The following is an 18,489-nucleotide window of genomic DNA, read 5'->3' on the forward strand; positions in this document are numbered from 1 at the left end:
CAGACACCAGACAAGGGCATTAGATCCCATTACAGATGGTTGTGAGCCACCATGTGGTTGCTGGGAATTGAACTCAGGACCTCTGGAAGAGTAGCCACTGCTCTTAACTGCTGAGCCACCCCTCCATTCCTATTTAAAATTTTAAAATGCTTTGCCTGCATATTTGTCTGTGTGCAGTGCACAACGAGGCTGACCAGGTCATCAGATCCCCCAAGCCTTGATTTACACTTGGTTGTGTGCCACCATGAGGGTGCTGAGAATAAAACCCTGGTCCCCTGCAATAGCAGCCAGTGCTCTAACCATTGAACTATCTCCCCAGCTCCCGATATTTGGATATTTGCTTAATAGGGGGTACCTCAGAGATGGAGTCAGGAGTAACCACCACCAGTCTCCAGCATCTACTTCCTGCCGGTTCCTTTGTTTATGCCCCTGCAGCCCCACCTGCAGCCCTGGGGGCCTTCTCTCCCTCCCATCTATCTATCTTTCCCTCTTACAGCCTTTGGATGCCTCTGAACCCCTCCCTCCTGTGATCTTCATTACCACCAGAACCCCAGACTCCAGTCCCTTCTGCCCCCAGTTTCCTTTTTGTGACTGTAGACTAATTATACTCCGCTCGTTAACTCTGCTGTTAACTCCCATGACCCCCCCCCCCCATTGCCTGAAGCCTGCAGGCAGACTGGGGCCACAAGCTTGTGATTTACAGGCTGTGACTTGTACTGTCAACCGACCATCCTGCCTTTCAGTTCTTCTTACAAGTCTCCACCCTCCACTTTCTTCCAGGGGCCTCAGCCTTTCTGAGCCCCAGAACACCTCTAGCTATCTACTTCCTCTTTCCACTCCGATCTCCATCCACGTCCTCTGTCACTGAAGCAGTTTTAGTCACCAAAGGAGAATCTTCCTCTGGTGGCCTCCATGAACACCATGTTGCCAGTCATGACCATTTGTCACCTCTCCTGAAATGTCAGTTTGTCTCATTGATGGCACTATGGGTGTCTTTGGTCTGTCATGTGACATTTATCTATTTACTGACCAGTGCAGGTGTGCGAACATGGCTGTGTGCTTCGGGCAGGGGCTCGTGTGGACATCAGAGGACCTTGGTTGTTCTTGCTCATCTCCCCCCTGCTCCAGGCAGGACCTCTTTGTCATTTGATACTGAGTGTGTCAGATTGGCTGATCAGCAAGCTGCCGGCCCCGCCTTAGAAACATTGGCATGCTACACGTGTGGCACACACCCCTGAGTCTACAGGGGTCCTGGGAGGTCTCCACTCAAGAGTCCTCACAGTCTCACAAATAATTACTCAATGTACCCCCCCTTTTTTTTTTTTAGATTTATTTATTTATTACATGTAAGTACACTGTTGCTGTCTTCAGACACTCCAGAAGAGGGCATCAGATCTTGTTACAGATGGTTGTGAGCCACCATGTGGTTGCTGGGATTTGAACTCAGGACCTNNGNANGAGCAGTCAGTGCTCTTAACTGCTGAGCCATCTCTCCAGTTCCCCCCTTTTTTTGTTAATTTGTCTTTGTTTTGTTTTTTTGGAGACAGGGTCACTCTGTGTAGTCCTGGCTGTCCTGGAACTCACTCTGTAGACCAGGCTGGCCTGGAACTCAGAAATCCACCTGCCTCTGCCTCCCAAGTGCTGGGATTAAAGGCGTGAGCCACCACGTGTGTTGTTTTCTGAGACAGTGTCTAACTGTAGACCAGGCTGGCCTGGAACTCACAGATTCACCTGCCTGTTTCCCTCTCCACCACCAAGCAGAAAACGTTTATGATTTTCATTTACTTAATGCTGAAAGTGAATGTGGGTGTGGTCAGTGGGATGATTTCTGGGGGCCAGGAAATCAAACTGAGGTCGTGTACTTAGCCAATCAGAGGCCCACTTCTGTTTTATTTTATTTTTTTACAGTGCTTCAGCCTTGCTGAGCAGCTCTCTATCACTGAGCTGGCTGTGCCAAGACCCTGCCCCTCCCAATCTCCCTGTGCTCAGGGGCCACATGCCAAGCACTAACCCTCCCAGGTGGCACCACGCCCCAGCAGGCCTGGGCAGCTTGGGCGGTGACCGCTCTCTGCCCTCTGCCGCCTGCCAGGAACAGCTCGTCCTAGGAGAGGTTGCACTAGAATTTATTTTTGTGGTTTTCTGGAAGCTGGTGGAGCCCTCCCTCTTCTGTCTGACTACGGAGAGACAGGGAAATCCTGGTCTTGGAGAATCTGGGAGGGGTGCTCAGGGCTGCAGGCCTCTGGTAGAGCAGTAGAGTTCCCACCTGGGTCTACCTCGGGTGACAAGTAGGTCCGGAGCTGCATGCTGGGACAAGGCTGGTCATCTTGGACCTTGTTCACCCCAGCATGTTGGAAGTAGAAATCTAAGGTTCTCATCTACACAAGTTTTAGGCCAGGCAGAGCTTCCAAAGAGATGGAATCCAGCCACACCCTAAGTGCCACGCCCCCAGACCACCCTCCCCAGGGAACGAAGCCACGCCCCCTGGGTCCCCGCCCTATGCTTGTTTTTCTTTAGGCTTGTGTTTCCGCTCTGGTGATGTCACCTCCCTGGGACACATCCAGAGGGGTGTGCAGGAGTCCAAAGAACCAAGGACTCAGGACCTGAAGGCAGCCGACCTCCTCTGCTGCTGTCACTGCACAGAGATTTTTAAATGACTTTTATTAAATCCTTACAAAACAGAATACAAAATCCTGGCGTTGACAATTGGGAAAGGAGTCCGGAGGTCAGTTCACCTGGTTCGATGGAGTTAAAAGTGCTTGCATGTCCCCCACTCTACAACAGGCTTTTTAGATTTCTGCATGGTTTGTGGCCAAGCCAGCCCAGGATCATGTCTCATTCACAGTTAAGGGGTCTGACCCATCCTCCAGGTCGGGCTTGGAGGGACTAAGGAAATCACAGCCCTGTTTTGGGGGGGTGTGGGGGTCAATGTTGCTCACTGTCCAGTCAGGTTGCTTCAGGAACCTGCAGGGGGGCCGAGTCCTCAGGTGCCCAACAGCTGAGTCATACTGATGGGGGAGCCCCCACCCCCAGGGGTTCTTTGGAAAAGTGTCCACAGAGGCAGGTGGGGCAGGACTGGAGAAGGCATGTCACCTCCACTGTGACGATCCTATGAGACTAGGAAGGAGGGTGGAGGATGCTGGGCAGTGGGGGTCCCAGGCCCCCACCCACCAGACCCCGACGACATTCAAGTACTCTTCAAGAACAGGGAAGCAAGTCAAATTATTTCTTAAAAAAAAAAAAAAAAGCCTAAACTAAACTCGACAAACAATCCTGACCAAGGATTTTTGAGGCCAGGGGCTGCCCTGTAGACACCTGAGCAGTTGCAGGGCAGGGTGGCCTGGCCCCTGGCAGCCGCCCCCGACCAGCAGGGCCATGGAGAAAATGGGAACTCGTATTGCATAGTAGTTCAGCTAGGAACAGTCTACAGGCCTCGGGCAGTTAGGTCTGGGCACCGCAGGGGCACCGTGTCCCTTCCCAGCCTCCCTTTCCTGAAAGCAGGCACGCCTGAGCCGCTGCCCTCTGGGGGCAGAGGGCAAGTGAGAACCCTGGGTATGGCCTCAGCTCTGGGATAACAGAAGTAGCTAGGAGAGCTTAACCCCAGTCCCAGGGGCAGGCCGTGGCCATGGTCAGGCTGAGCCCTGAGACAGGGCACTCAGGTGCCCTGGGTGGGGAGACATGTGGGGACCCCGTGTTTGCTGATGAGAGCTTAGCCCAGCACCTCTCCGGCCTTGGTGGAGCTAGCTGGGGGTCGGGTCCCCTTCCCACTCTGCCCCTGGGAAGTGGGGTAGGGAGCAGGAGGCCTGTCCCAGGGCAAGGAGCTAAGCAGCCTGGGAGGGGTTTCTGATTGTCAACCCTCCAAGGGACACTGCAGGTGGGTGATGGGGACTAGGGGTCAATCAAGTGCACTGTCCCCATCCACCTGCCCCCCCCCAGAGGTCTCTATCCAAGACAGGGAGCCCTGCCCCCACCCCAGACGCAAGGGTGCTCTGGTGAAGAGAAGCAACACCACTGTTCTCACCAGGAGGGCCTGTCCCTGACAACACTGAGGGCTGGGAGAGGTGTGGGGTGCTGACCCTGCGGGATCCCCAGCCCTGGAAGACAGCAGAGTGGCTGGAGTGGAGGTGGGGGCGCAGGTGGCAGGACCTTCACAGTTGGCAGGTGAGCATCGTGGGGTGCAGGCTGGGCGGCCTGAGCCCTCCGCCCTCCTCCGGGCACTTGCTTTCAATAGCGGCAAAGAAAAACAAACAAAACAAAGCCAAGTGGGCAGGGCAGGGGAAGGACAGGGAGAAAAGGAGACTGCCCCTAACAGATCCCTACACCCCCAGAGGACCCAGCTGAGCTGGCACCTGGGATGGCAAGGGGTGGGGTGTCCAGGTCCCTAGCCTTCAGGCCCCACAGGGCAGGGGCATATGTACAAGGGGCTAGTGGGGATCATGCGCGATCCCCCACGAGGACCACAGGGGTGGCCGATAGGCTAGCCCTCTGGCGCCGCTGGGCCAGCTTGGATTGGGAGGGTGGGGACAGCTGCAGGCAGCGTGAGGTAGCTCGGATGACCACAGGCTGGTCCTGCCCAGCGTCTTCCTCACACTGGGCCAGCTGCCGGTTCATGGCGATGGCCTCAGCCGCAAAGGACGTGAGGTCTTTGGCACAGCTGTTCCTGGGGATAGGATGGGTCACTGTCACAAGGGTGTACCTTTCTCTGCAGCCCTCCAGAGGGACCCACCCCAACTGCAGGCCTTTCCAGGTGCCAAGACACCAAGTTGGTGCTGTTGGGTCACCTCCTACATCACAGTGCTCAGGAGCCTGGTCCCCACTTAGGCCCAGGACCTCAGTGCTAAGTACCTGCAGGGAAACTGCAGGGCGGTGGCTTAGGAACTCTAGCACCCCAGGAAAATAAAAGCCCAAACACATTCATGTTCTAAGATCCCAGGTCTCACCTCTGCAGAACCAAGGGTGTTGGTAGGGTGTTCTCTGGGGCACACTGCAAGAAGACACCAGGGGGTCAGATGGCACTTGAGGGGCCTGGCTAATGCCAGCCCAAGTGTTCATAATAAACAGACCCCACCCACACAGTCTGTGTGTCCATATGGCCCCTGCAGATTGTCCCCAGAAGGGGTGTGAGCCATGCAGGGAAGGCTGAGTTCTCAGCTGGGCAGGGAGGGGGCTCACAAGCCCCACTGGGACCTACCCCCAGCCACAATGCCAGACCCTCCTTGTACGCTTGCTCTGAAACCCCGGCCCAGCAGAGTTGGGATGGAGTGTATGGGTGATCCCTGGACTCCTCCTCAGACCCCAAGGCTCACCCCCTGCACCCAGGGGTGCTGAAGGACTTGGGCAGCGCTCAGCCTCTGCTTGGCATCTCGGACCAGAAGCTTGGAGATGAGGTCTTTGGCAGCGAAGGAGATATGGGACCAGTCCTTGTCGGGGAACTCATACTTCCCCTCCTGGATGCTCTCAAACAGCATGTTCTAGGAATGGAGGTGGGAAAGAGTCACCCCCAAACAGACCTGGCCCAATTCAGATGCCTAAGCAGGGTGGTGGGGAGGTGATATGCACAGGGCAGAGTGTGGGGACAATGGAGACAGTCACACAAGCGACAAAGGACCACAGTTTCATTCTTAGCACCCACATGGCTGCCCATTGTCGTAACTCCAGTCCCTGGGTACCTATATGCCCACTTCGGGCCTCAACAGGCACCAGGCTCTCATGTACACACACGCAGGCAGAACACTCATTGAAAGAAAAACAAATGAGCCTGGGGGCCCTTGATTTAGCACCCCACTTCTCATCCCAGGGAACTCAGAAACAAGGCCTAGAGAAGCATGGGGAGCGGACTCAGGCAGGGCATACCTGGCAGGCAGGGCAGGCCTCCCCGCGGTCCCAGCCACAGTCGCTGCCACAGTGGCCCACAAAGGGAGGGTAGCCACTAAGCAGGATGTAGAGGATGACGCCCAGGCTCCACAGGTCACAGCGCTTGTCGTAGATGCTGGCCTCCTCACTGAAGGCCTCCACCACCTCTGGGGCCATGTACTCGGCTGACCCACACTGTGGGGTGGGGCAGGCACAAGTCAGAAGGGACGCCAGCTCCAGCCAATCAAAGGCTACTGAGGCATCCCCAGATCAGCAGGTGACATGCTGACTACACCCCTGGCCCCGCCCAGCCAACCAGCAGCTGTTGCTAAGCAGAAAGCAAAGCTGGCAGGGGAAAGCTGCAGAGCTGGCCTGGCACCTGAGCCCCGTGTCTGCCTGCCCCGCCTTTATTGCCCTCACCGGGGTGAGCAGCTCTGGCGTAGAGATGGGGGAGCAGTCTCCATTGAGTTTGATACCACTGCCAAGGTCGAAGTCACAGATCTTCACTGGCGAGACCTGGGGATGGGATGGGCAGTGTGGAAACCGGGCCTGCACATGCTCCACCCGCTGATGCGTGGCAGGGGAAGGCAGTGGCAGAGCCCGGGTGGGGTGCTGGTCAGGCAGCCTCACCTGGTTGGGGTGCTCACACAGGATGTTCTCTGGCTTTAGGTCCCTGTGGGCAATGCCTAGGGAGGTGGAACAGGGAAGTTAGGGGTGGGTACCTCTAAAGCAACCAGGCCTGGGGGGCACCCCACAGTCCCTGCCACACCTTTGTTATGCAGGAAGTCCAGGGCACTGGCCACGTCCTGTACCACCACGCTGGCCTCCAGCTCGTTAAAGTGGCGCCTTCTGTGGATGTGGCTTAGGATGGATCCTGTGCAGGTCAGGGAGAGCTAGGTCACCTCTGCAGACCAGCCAGCTCCTAGTGCTGCCTCATTCCATCAGGGATGCCCCAGGGCTTCCTTGGACCCAATATTGGGCCGTGGCCATTGGGACAGGAAGGTACACAGCCCCAGTGCCCGTATCAAAGCTGGGCCTTGGATGGTACTTCCTGATGGTCTGCAGTTCCCACCCCCAGCCCTCCCTGACCAGTACCTACCACCACGCATCTTCTCAAACACCAGGTAGAAACGGTCCTCCTCCTCAAAGAACTCGATCAGCTCCAGAACATTCCTGAGTTGGGAGAGGGGGAAATGAACTGAGGTACCCTGTGGCCCTCAGCACCTGCTGCCCGGCCTGGGAGGTGACACCCTCCCTCATGGAGCCATGAAGCCACAGAAAGCCTGCTTTCCTGGCTGAACCCAGCCTGTGCCCTGCTGAGGTGATGGGCTCTGGCCAGATAGCCTGGCAGGCCACCTTACCTATGTCCCTGGCACTGGTACAGCATCTCCACCTCCCGGAACACCCTGCTGCGGATGTGGCCCAGCTGCTTCTCAATGATCTACAATGCAGGGAGGGACACGGCACCTGCAGAAGCTGCCCAGATGCCACCTGCAAGGTGTCAGCAAGCCCCCACAGACCATCTGGACCCTGTGTGAGCGCTGCAGCCCTGGGCCTGAGACTTGCTAGGAGTCAGGCTGCAGTTTTAGCATGGTCAGGATAGCTCAGGCAAAGAGAGAAGAGGCAGCCAGGTCTCTGCCCTGACCCAGGAGTCCCCTCTACTGGGTAGCTGCTGCCCTTGCCCCAGCAAGGCAGGGCCAAGCAGTCTTGGCTCTCACATGACCCATGCAACAAGGTGGCATTCTGCCACCTGGATGCTGGCCCAGCCGGTACCACACCAAGATCTGCCTTCTCTTTTCTAGACCAGACTGGGCACCTGGCACCATGGGCCTAGGTCTGGCTTAGACCAGTGGTCTCAAACTTCAGGAAGCCAGCTCCACTGCACCCGGTAGACAGAAGGCCCAGAAAGCACTGTCCCTGTAGAACCTCTGCTCTCAGAGGAGTCCCAGGACCCTTGGCTCTCTCTTCCCAGGTGGACACCCTGACTGACCCTAACTCAGCAGGTGGAAGGGGCAGGTTCCCACTACCAGGATACTATCCTGCTTATCTTGTAATAAACACCCGTCCCACCAAGGGGCCTTCCATCACTGAGAGCCAGATGTGGAGGGTGGCCCAAACACTGTAGATCAAACTACTATACTGCGCTCCCACCTTTGTAGAGGCTGGGGACAGCTCCATGGAAACCACTATCCCTCCTGGCAGCAGAATGGCCCTCCCTGGGGTTCCCTCTGGGATCTATGCCATTGGGTGGTTTTAATGTCCTCCAGTCACCCCAGCCTCCATCCTCACTCTCCTGTGCTGCTGTCATCACCTCTCACTGCCCCAGGTGTCAATGACCACAGAGGACATTACCAGACTCCCCCCAGTTCCCTGCAACCCATCACGCTAGCTCACAGCAGTGGGAAGCCACATGTAGCTGACACAGCTCAGGTTTCCGCCCTTCTGACGAGGCTGCCCTGCAGGAACAGGGGGCACTGCTCCGAAACCCTAACTTCCAAACGACTCTTCCCTTTGCTTCTCCCTGTCACCCTCAGATGTGGAAGCCACTTTCCAGAGCGGCAGCCCCTCCCAGACAGGTCACCAGGCATCCCTGGACGTGAGGGTGATTGGTTGGTCCTACAGGGTCAGAAGGCTACAGCAGGGCCTGGCAAGGCTCTAGGTATATACAGGAGTGGCAAAGGCACACAGGACTCTCTTGGGGACCTGCATCGGTTTGTAAGCCTCGGTTAGGCCAGTCACCCTTAGAGGCAGAGGCCCAGCCTTAGGGACAGGTGGGCCAGCATGGCTTCTGACATAAGTTTCCAGTTCTTGATAGTCACACTAGGGCTTGCTAGCCTCTAGAACATGGAGTGATCAAGGGCCAGCTGTCATTGTGCCTTTCTATGACTCTAGGTCTGACCTGGATTCCCAGGGTGGCCTGAGTCACAAGTCTTGGGGCCATTTTTAGACACTAGTTTTCCGAGGCTGTCATCTGGGGACTCAAAGGCCACTGGTCTCTGGAGGCAGACCCCAGCTTACCTTGACAGCATATTCCTGGTTGGTGATGAGATTGACACAGGTCTGCACACGGGCGTGGGCACCTTCCCCCAGCACATCCTCCTGCAGCTGGTAGACATCTGGAATTCGAGTGGAGAGGTAAGGGACTGTAGCCTAGTGTCCCTTCCCCAGAGGAGCTGGCACCTCTCTGCAGCTCACCTTCAAACCTGCCTGAGAAGCTGTCAGTAGCACGACAGCGCTTCTTTTTCCGGCCTCTCTTCTTGGCATCTGGGATGTCAATGGGCTGGCTGGAAGGCATGTCTGCAGAGAAGAGAAACCCAGATGGTAGGTAGTCTGCCTTAGCCTACTTCCCCAGAGACCCCATGTCCTGTCCACCTCCTGGGTGCTCACCAGGTCGGGCTTCACACTGTGGGCTGAAGTCAGAGTCCCCGTGCTGGGCGGGGTCTAAGGAGAAGGCCAGCTCGAAAGGATTCTGCCCCTGTTGAAGGGGAACATGTTCAGGGTGGTTCTGCCAGAATGCCCCAAATATGCAGCAACCTGTATAAACGATCACCCCATCACAGTGCTGAGACCAAGAACAGCTGGCTGCCCTATAGGCATGCAGGCTGCAGCAGGCTACGGCTGCTCCTCACCCAGCAGAGGCTTCACAGGCGTGTCTCAGAGCCTCAGTGGCACAGAACTGTGGGAGGGAGGCAGAGTCCCTTGGAGTCCATAGAATACCGACTCAGGGGTTTTACTAGGAGACAGTGGGCCATGTGGCTGTCCCCTGCTCCTGTTACTGGTGTGGGGTAAGAGGAGGCCAGGGACACCCCACAGAGAACAACGCAGTCATGCCCGCCACACCAAGGGATCCTGTCTCCTGACTGTGGGGAACGTGACCTTCCTCTCCAGCCTGGGGCTGACTGACAGGAAGTCTAAGCCACATGGCCTGCCTCATCTGTTCATGGGTAGCATGGGAACACCTGTCCAGCCAGCTGACTGAGGGCTGACCTAAGGGACATGCGTGGGATCAAAGGTGGGGGCATCGGCAGGAGAGCCTGGGGCAGGGCTGCCAGCTTGTTTTCCCACAGCCTCCTAGGTTATCTCAGGACCACACCCTTGGCTTTTGGGCCTCAGTTTCCCTATAGCAGGGGACAACACTACTTCTCCTTCCTATGTTGCAACCTCTCCAGGAATGTAAATGCAGTACCTGACTGCGGAGAGGCTCTGGAGGTCAGGGGCAGGGACCCTTTCAACTTGTTCTGTGTATCCAAAGCCTTCTATCTCTGGAGGACTGCCTACTCCAGGGGCCACCAATTTGGTACATGTAGCCACTGCTAAGGGGGCTCACACACAAGGCACCCATTGGTATGAGTGTACAGGGTTATGCCCCGTCCATAGCCTGCAATGTCTAAAGATCCTTCTTTGGGAGGCCAGGGTTCAAATTCATACCCATAGTTCAAGTAGGACACCAAAGGACCCAGCTGCCAGATATGTGGAAGACCTTAAGACTGCTCAGGAGAGGTGGGAGCTGAAGGCCAGAGAAACCTGGTTTGAACAGGAGCATGCTGAAACAAAACACTTCCTCATGATGGCTGCTGCTGGCACCTCCGTGTAGTGCGCAAGCTGGGAGACTGAGGCAAACTCCAGCTTCAGAGGGAATAACCCACCCAGAGAACAAGGCATGGGCTGCAGGTGGGTGTGGGGAACATGGGTTAATTCACCCCTTTCTGAATATCCACAGTGGGAGGGGCTGACAAGAGGGTTATCTGGGAGAAAACTCTCTCCACAAAGCCCCAGGGAGCCCCTAAGGGCTACAGCAGGAGGGGCCAGACACCTGGAGACAAGCAGGACACAGCCGGAGAGCTTGTAAGCTCTTCCGCTCCCAGAACAGAGAGTCGCCACTAGGAGACTGGCACAAAAGGGGGCACCCTAGCAGGTCATGGGGAACAGGGTGCACAACCCCAGTGCCCTGATAAAACTTGCTGCCTGCAAGGCCCAGGGCATCAACCTGCACCACACAAGGTGGGGGGTTGGTGAGCTACGGAAGGGAGGGTAAACCAGGTTTGAGACCAAAGGCTAGCCAGGGTACCTGCTCCATGACCACAGCCTGGTGACCTTCCTCTAGGTGGACTGTCATGAGAGACAGGGATGGGAGGCAGCTAGCTGTCTCCAGCTCTGGGAACCTTACAAGGGTGACAGGGGCCCAGTAGAACCTCTGACATTGCAGTCACTGTCCCCCAGTTAAAGACTGGGACACATGGGACAGCCAGAGCCCAGCACAGGGATTGGCTGGCTGGAGCACACCCTTCAGGGAGATCCCCAAGGGCTAGCTTAGTCTCCCAGCTTACACATTAAAGACAGGAAAACAGGGCTGGGCTCTAGCTGAGTTCACAGAGCACCTGTCTGGCAGGCATGAGGCCCAGACTCCATCACCAGAACCTCTTAAAACTCCAGAAAGAGAACCAGAAACCCAGGTAACTAAGGCAGGAGGCCTGGCGGGTGTGTGTGCTGTCTGCCTAGCTGCAGACCAAGGCTACCTGAAGAGCAGTGGCCTGGCTCCCAGGAAGCAGCTGCATAGGGTGGGGTCCCAAGAGGGAGTTAAGGTACCAGTCCCTGGCCACCTGCAGGGCTGCCCAACAGCCAGGCCAACCCACAGTGGCCACACAGAGGGCAGCTTGCAGTCCCAAGTGCTGTGTGGGCAGTCCAGCCTGGTCCAGCCAGCCTCCCCTGGGTCTGGCTGGAGGCCTTGAGTCAGCAGGCCTGGCAGGAGGTGGCTCGAACCATCCAGAAAGCTAGGGTTTGCTTTGGCGGCCTTGCTGACCCTCTAGGCTCAAGCAAAGACCCAGGAGGGCAAAAAAACCACTGTAGGTGACATTCTCAGGTCCATCTCTCGTTTCTGCTCAGCCCCAAAGCAAGCTGGCCAAGGATAACAGGCATTTGGGGCAGGGGTGGGGCAGTTGGCCAGGGGCACTGGCTGGACAGGCCTGGGAATTCTTCCCTATCTGCATGCCCCTCCCACAGGGGTGCAGACACACACATATACACTCTTGCCTTCTCTACAGGGCAACAGGTCCCTGCCCCAGGAAGCCATTACATAATCCAGCCTTCTGGGTGGGGTGGGCAGGCTGACATCACTGTGTCCCTTAGGCCAGGCCCCAAGTAGGGGGCTCTGCCTAGCACCCTGCCCACCTTCACCACCCCCAGATTCACTCATCTAAGATAAGACTCAACCAGCCACCATTAATAACACTACAGAAACTTCCAGTTCTGATAAGAAATAACACTTTGGGCCTGGGGTGTCTTGAGGGAAGGTCTCCACAGGCCAACCAACCACCAAGTGTGGAGGTTGCAGTGGGGCAAAGCACTTGTTTCCCCACAAGGCTTCAGCCCCTCTGATCCCAACCAACCGCACAGGCCAGCTTGAGACTACAGTGGACAGACACAGGGTTTCTCTGGGACTATATACACAGAAGTAGGGGAGCCGAGGCTAAGAGACCGCAAGGAACATCCAGCCACTGATCACAAGCCAACCTAGGAGAGCTCAGGGAAGAGAGAGCTATGACCTACTGACATGCTCTCATCCAGAACAAGGCCAACCTGGGGGGACACAGAAAGTGTGGGACCACATACAGAAAGTGGGTGGGGAGCACAAGACTGAGACCAGGCTGATGGGGAGGGACATAGAGCCACCAATCAGTGGTGGAAGTAGGTCCTGGAAGAGAGATCTACAAGGCAGCTGGGGACAGGTTGTAGCCTGTAACAAGCACACACTGCAGGAAACAAATGTAAAGTCCACCAGAGACCACACACAGAAGTAGGAAAGTCCAAGCTGAGAAACTGCAAGGGACACAGCCACAGATCACAGGGGAGCCTGGGGGCAGTTCATGAAGAGTTAGTAGGCAGCTAGAAGCGAGGCTGCAGCTTACTGACTCTCCCAACCAGCACAAGGCAGGCCTGGAAGTTGCAAGGAACAGAAACACTTGATTTGCCTAGGATCTCACACAGAAACAGACGATTGTGATCAGGCTAACTGCAAGGGACACAGAGCCACCAATCACAAGCCTGGGGGTGGGGGTGGGGGTCCTAGAACAGAGAGCTACTAGGAGGATGGGGACAGGGCTGCGGCCTGCTGACCCCCACCACCTCCAGCACAGAAGTCCAATGCAAGCAGCCCTCCCAGGCCCTGCACCAGCCTCCTGGGTAGGCTCTGCTCATCCGTCGCACCCGCCACTGCAATGGGACTCCCGGACAGGACCCCTCACCTTGAACGAACGGTGGAAGCCCTGAAGTTCGGCTGTTCTCTTCTGCACCATCTTCAGTCCGGGCCCCACCAGCGGGGGAGGGGACGCGGGGCCCGGGGGGCGGCTTGGGAGGCGACCCTGCGGGCGGAGGAGACAAAGGACCGAGGCTGAGAGAGGCGCTCGGCCGGGCGGAGGCGGCCGGGGCTCGGCGGAGCTCCCGCGCCTGGCTCGGGCTTCCTTCCTCCCTCGGAGAATGTCGCCCTTGGCGCCGCGCTCACCGGGGTCGGACACCGGCCGGGGTCGCAGCGCCGTCACCTCACCTAGCACAGCCCGGACCCCGCTCCGAGGACTGCGCGGGGAACAGCGCCGCCACGGCCACCGCTGCCGCCGCCACCACCGCCACCGCGGACCCCTCCACTGGGCCGCTGCCGCCGAGAGGAGCCGCGCGCGCGGCCGGCGCGGCCACCTTTATAGGCGCGGTCCCGGAGCTGCCCCGCCCCTCCGCGCCAGTCTCCGCCCTTCTCAGGGAGCAGAAGAGGCGGAGCTTCCAGGGGCGTCGAAGGCCGCCGCGAGAAGAGCACGACGGGGAATGCAGAATACGGCTGCGCGCTCCCGCTTAAGGGGCGGAGCTTAGCAGGGAGCGGAGTTGAGCTGCGCAGCGAGCGTGTTGGCGACTCCAAACGCGGCTGCGCACTTCGAGCTGGCAGGGGGGAAGGGGAGACTCCGAGGGAAGTGGCGCGGGAAGCTTCAAGTGCGGCTGCGCACTCCCACGGTGGGGGCGGAGCGTGGAAAGATACTCGACTGCGGCAGCGTGACCTGGCTGGGGGGTGGCGGGGGACTGTGTGGGGAGGCTGGTGGACAGCGTCCTGAGTCGCCTGCGCCTGCGCAGAAGGGTACTGAAGGCTTCTGTTTGGGCCGTGAGGCCACCGCCTTCTCCCGTCTAACAGTTGGCCCGCTGGCTTGCGCGCTGCAGGTTCTGCTCCCTGTCCTTGAGCCGGGTGCCGCGGTCAGCTGCCGAAGGAAGGCAAGCCAGCCCTAATTTTACCTAGTAACCAAAATACTGATGCCCTTGGCCTATGCTCCAGCGCTGCAATCCGTGATGATTCCTTCTTGAACCTCTTGGGTCCTTGCAGCCCTCGGTGGGGATAGCTGGGACGAGAAGGGGCTAGGATCCCCGATTCAGGTTCGGATACAGTCAGACTGCGTTGTGCCTGCTGCCTCGGCTGCTTCCATGCACAAAGAGGTTTTCCCTCTCCAGGGTAGTTTGTTTACAAGTTTTTTTGGTTTTTCCGAGACAGGGTTTCTCTGTGTAGCTCTGGCTGTCCTGGAACTCACTCTGTAGACCAGGCTGGCCTCGAACTCAGAAATCCGCCTGCCTCTGCCTCCCGAGTGCTGGGATTAAAGGCCTGCGCCACAAGGCCCGGCTGTTTACAAGTTTTTTACCACCACCCTCTACTGAGGCTGGAGCCTCATGAGCCTCAAGCAGTTCTTTGTGTGTTTGTGTGCACTCACACACGTCCTCATCTGTGTGAGTGTGCCTTATGCATACAGGTGCCTGGAAAGTCAGAAGAAAGGTGAAATTACAGGATTCCTGATGTGGGTGCTGGGCTGGACCCTGTAAGAGTAACAGGTTGGCTTAACTTCTGAGTCATCTGTCTGACTCCCGAGCCTCATTGTCGTCGTTAGTGATTGCATTGGCAGAAATGTTTGTCTCTAATTCAGATTGTCATGCCTGTACAAGGTTCATTACCAGGACAGATTTGGGCAGGGGATAGAACTTGAGCTCAAGGCCGTCAGGAATCATTTCCTGGCAAACTCAAACGAGGGTCTCTACTCGGTTGTTAAAGGAGTTTGCCACCAAATATAACCTGAGCCCATTCCTGGGACACATGTAAGAGAAATAGCTTCCACCTGCAGCTAGCTGTAGCATGTGTGTGTGTCCACAGGGGGCCAGCCTGTCTCTGTAGCTTGGGTCTACTTGGGTCTACGTAAGCAGACCCTATCTCAAGCTAACAATTCAAATAAAACGATATAACACCCACATTCAAGCGTGGCCCACCTGGGTCAGCCATTCACACTGATGGCAGCAAAAAGCCCTAAGCTATTTTGTTTCCTGCAACTTAGTTCAGATGCTGGGAAGAAAAGGCAAATTACAAAGCTCTCATTAAGGTGTGAGTTCTGTGCTCAAATCCAGACCGGTGCCCTGTCTTGAGACTGCCTCCAGGAGTCCTGTTAAAAATAGGGAAGAGGGGGGTGAGGGGGGTGCGGTATAGGGAACTTTCGGGATAGCATTTGAAATGTAAATAGAGAAAATAACAATTAAAAAAATAGGGAAACTGAGGAAGCTCAGGGGATAAGAAGATGCACTTGACCCTGGGTTACTTCTTCCTGGAGTCCTTACCAGTCAGGAGGCTAAACCTTTAGAACTGGGGTATGTGGCCCCTGCACTGTACACACTCTGCAAGAAGTTCTGTGAGTCAGCCAGTCAGTGGTGGCACATGCCTTTAATCCCAGCACTTGGGAGGCAGAGGCAGGCAGATTTCTGAGTTCAAGGCCAGCCTGGTCTACAGAGTGAGTTCCAGGACAAAGTGCAGCCAGAGCTACACAGAGAAACCCTGTCTCGAAAAACAAAAAACAAAACAAAGAAGTTCTGTGAGTCTGACAGCCCAGTATGTCTTCCAACTTGCAAATGGCCACCTGGAGTCTACAGGGTTACTCAGAGGGAGCTGCCTTTTACCACACTTTTATCTCGAAAGGGCAGCCAGTAGGAACAGGAAGGGGATGTCCACCCTGTAGGCACCAGGCAGGGCCTGGGAGCTGCTCACTCAACCCTGCCCTGCCGTGCCCTGGCAAGCTGCCAACCTGCTGTCAAGTCTCTCCCTTCAGCAGCCTGTTTACAAGCTAGGCTCCCAGCGGTGTGGGACTCTCAGAGGCCTCCCAGCATGGGGGTTGGGAGCTGGGGTGACAGGAAGACCTGACTTCCCCTACTGGCTCTGCCTCTGCCCCAGGAGGATGTCGCTGGTTCTTTGGCAAGGGATGCCTGCAGGAAGCCGTGTGATAGCCTCTGTTTCCTCTGTCTTTACAGATTAGGTTTGGCTGGCCAGGTGAGGGGTTGGTCCAGCCCGAGTGAAGGATAGATTATGGCCAGGACAGTCAGGTCCTAAGCTTACCCCCAACCCCGGGTTCCCAGGGGACGTGGCCAACCTTGGAAAGGGCTTAGGACTGTCCAAGGTGTTAGGCCCAACTGGGACCGCCAGAGCTGTAGTTCAAGCAGACTCTTAGGAGATCTTACAGAGGGAAGAAAAACAGGAAGTGAGGTGGGGCCCCAGGCCGAAGCCTCAGCTTCCTGCATCACTTGGTCCAATTCCTAACAGGCTGGCTCCTTCGGTCTCTTCCCTTCGTTGCCAGCGGGTTAGGAATAGAACCCAGGCCTTTCCACCTGCTAGGACGGAACTCGTTGTTGAGCCACGCCCCAAAGCCCTTCACTGGAGGATTTTATGAAGTGGCTCCTCCCTGACCACGCCCCCAGCGCCTCACTGGGGGGATTCTAGACGGGGGCTCCGCCTCTGACCACGCCCCCAGCACCTTTTGTTTTGTTTTGAGACAGGGACTTTGCTTAGCTCTGTCGAGTGGGATGGCCCCAGCCACCGCTGTTCTGAGGTGACAGGAGTGGCCATCACATTCTCCCAGCCTCGGTTATCTGGCTGTGTTGCCTGCTTTCTGTCCCCATCGCCCCTCCCCTTGCTTTCAGCATCCTGTCCACAAGTACGAGCTAGAGCCGTGCCTTTGGTAGCTTTGTGGAGCAGGTGCTAAGACTGCCACAAAACCCCACATACCCTTGGGGGAGGGGTCAAGCTGTCACACTAGGCTCAGGGGACCCCGTACAGACCCATGGACACCAAGGAGGTTGGGGAAGAGCCCACAACCTAGCACTCAGAATAACCACCTAGGGCTGAGGTAGTAGAATTTGGTAAATGTATTCTGAGCCTCCAGGCAGAGCACTCATCCAGCACTGTACCTCTAACGAGTGGGCCCCAGGGGGGTGACAGGCATGCAAGCAAGCCAAACTTGCCACTTCACTGTCCCAGTCACTGGGCAGAGTAAGGTCAGAACCTGGGCCTGTCAGTGTCCTATGCTGGGGGTTGGGAGAAGCCTGGGAGCAGTGGGCGTGGCCAGGGAGTTATGGTCTGACCAGGCTGTGAACATCCTGGCAGCCTTAGGGCCTTGTCCTCCTGACCAGATCACACCACACAAGACCCACCTCCTTTGGAGTCCAGCTCTGCGCTCACTGTCCCTAAGGGGGTGACAGGGCTGTACAGTGCGGCTGGGAAGGACTGGCTCAGCAGTTGGTTCAAAGCCAGCACCTTGTCCTAGTGACTGGTGAGCCAGTCACTGGTCAGTCCCGTGTCCTCCTCCCTGCATCCTCTGACCGAGTCCTGAGGATACCGGTGGCTTCAGGAGGCCACCTGGTCCTTGCTGGCAGGGACCTAGAACACATTAGAACCTGGAGTTTGCATGGGGACTAATTTTTGCAGTGAGGCATTGAGAGGGGTGTGCCACCTCACCTCCTGAGGCCTGAGCCAAGAAACTTGAGCTGGGGACCGTCATGGATCATTGGGAGCCCAGTGTCACTGTGGGTTCCTCCTCAAAGGGAGACAGAGGCTCACAGCAGAGTCAGGGAGATTAAAGGGGAAGAGGGAGGAAAGGAGGCCGCAGGTCTCTCCACACAAGGACAAGCGCCAGAGCCAGCCGCAGGGAAAGCCCAGCCCAGCCATGCTGGCCTTATTTTTTAACACTTGTCAGAATTGTGACCTCTAGTCATAAGATGACCGATTTTGGCTTCTAAACTGGCAGTCACTTGTTGCAGTTGGCCTGGCCACACTGAGCACAGGCCATAGAGGAAGAATCTGAGATAGCTGGCAGGAGGAGGATCCATGCTTGATGTCCCTGCCCCCGGACTGTAACAGGCCCCCCCAGAAGGCACAATAGACACGTGCCCTGCCATGCTGATCCACAACCCAATCTGCAGTCCTGATACCAAGAAGGCAGCAGTTGCCAGGCAACACATTTGCTCGGGCCATTCCAGACCTCTTGTTCTGTGCTGGATGTGGGGCCCAGCTGCTGGGCCAATAGGACTTTAGGGGCTTGGAGAGGGCCCAGAGCCAACTCTAGCCAGTAAGTTGTTATTATTGAGCATCCTTAGCCACTCTTTTTCTTTCTCTCTCTCTTTTTTTTTTAAAAGATTTATTTATTTATTATATGTAAGTACACTGTAGCTGACTTCAGACACTACAGAAGAGGGCATCAGATCTTCTTAGGGATGGTTATGAGCCACCATGTGGTTGCTGGGATTTGAACTCTGGACCTTTGGAAGAGCAGTCGGGTGTCCTGGAACTCACTCTGTAGACCAGGCTGGCCT

At 56.6% G+C, this 18,489-nt stretch overlaps 1 protein-coding gene across 1 annotated transcript; it reads right to left on the reverse strand.

The window, feature by feature from the left end:
• Positions 1–2,641: 2,641 nt before the first annotated feature.
• Positions 2,642–13,492, reverse strand: Mknk2 (MAPK interacting serine/threonine kinase 2). The gene is made up of 14 exons (XM_021205105.2): positions 13,391–13,492; positions 13,092–13,208; positions 9,238–9,325; positions 9,046–9,147; positions 8,869–8,966; positions 7,212–7,291; positions 6,950–7,023; positions 6,620–6,724; positions 6,481–6,536; positions 6,271–6,366; positions 5,851–6,045; positions 5,304–5,468; positions 4,938–4,981; positions 2,642–4,657 (listed from the first exon to the last, which is right to left on the reverse strand). The coding sequence occupies exons 2-14, from the start codon at positions 13,140–13,142 to the stop codon at positions 4,432–4,434; spliced, it is 1,380 nt and encodes a 459-aa protein (XP_021060764.1). The 5' UTR covers positions 13,143–13,208; positions 13,391–13,492; the 3' UTR covers positions 2,642–4,431.
• Positions 13,493–18,489: the final 4,997 nt, after the last annotated feature.

The sequence above is a fragment of the Mus pahari genome, chromosome 9 (assembly GCF_900095145.1).
Source record: "Mus pahari chromosome 9, PAHARI_EIJ_v1.1, whole genome shotgun sequence".
In the NCBI taxonomy this organism is placed as follows: Eukaryota; Metazoa; Chordata; class Mammalia; order Rodentia; family Muridae; genus Mus; species Mus pahari.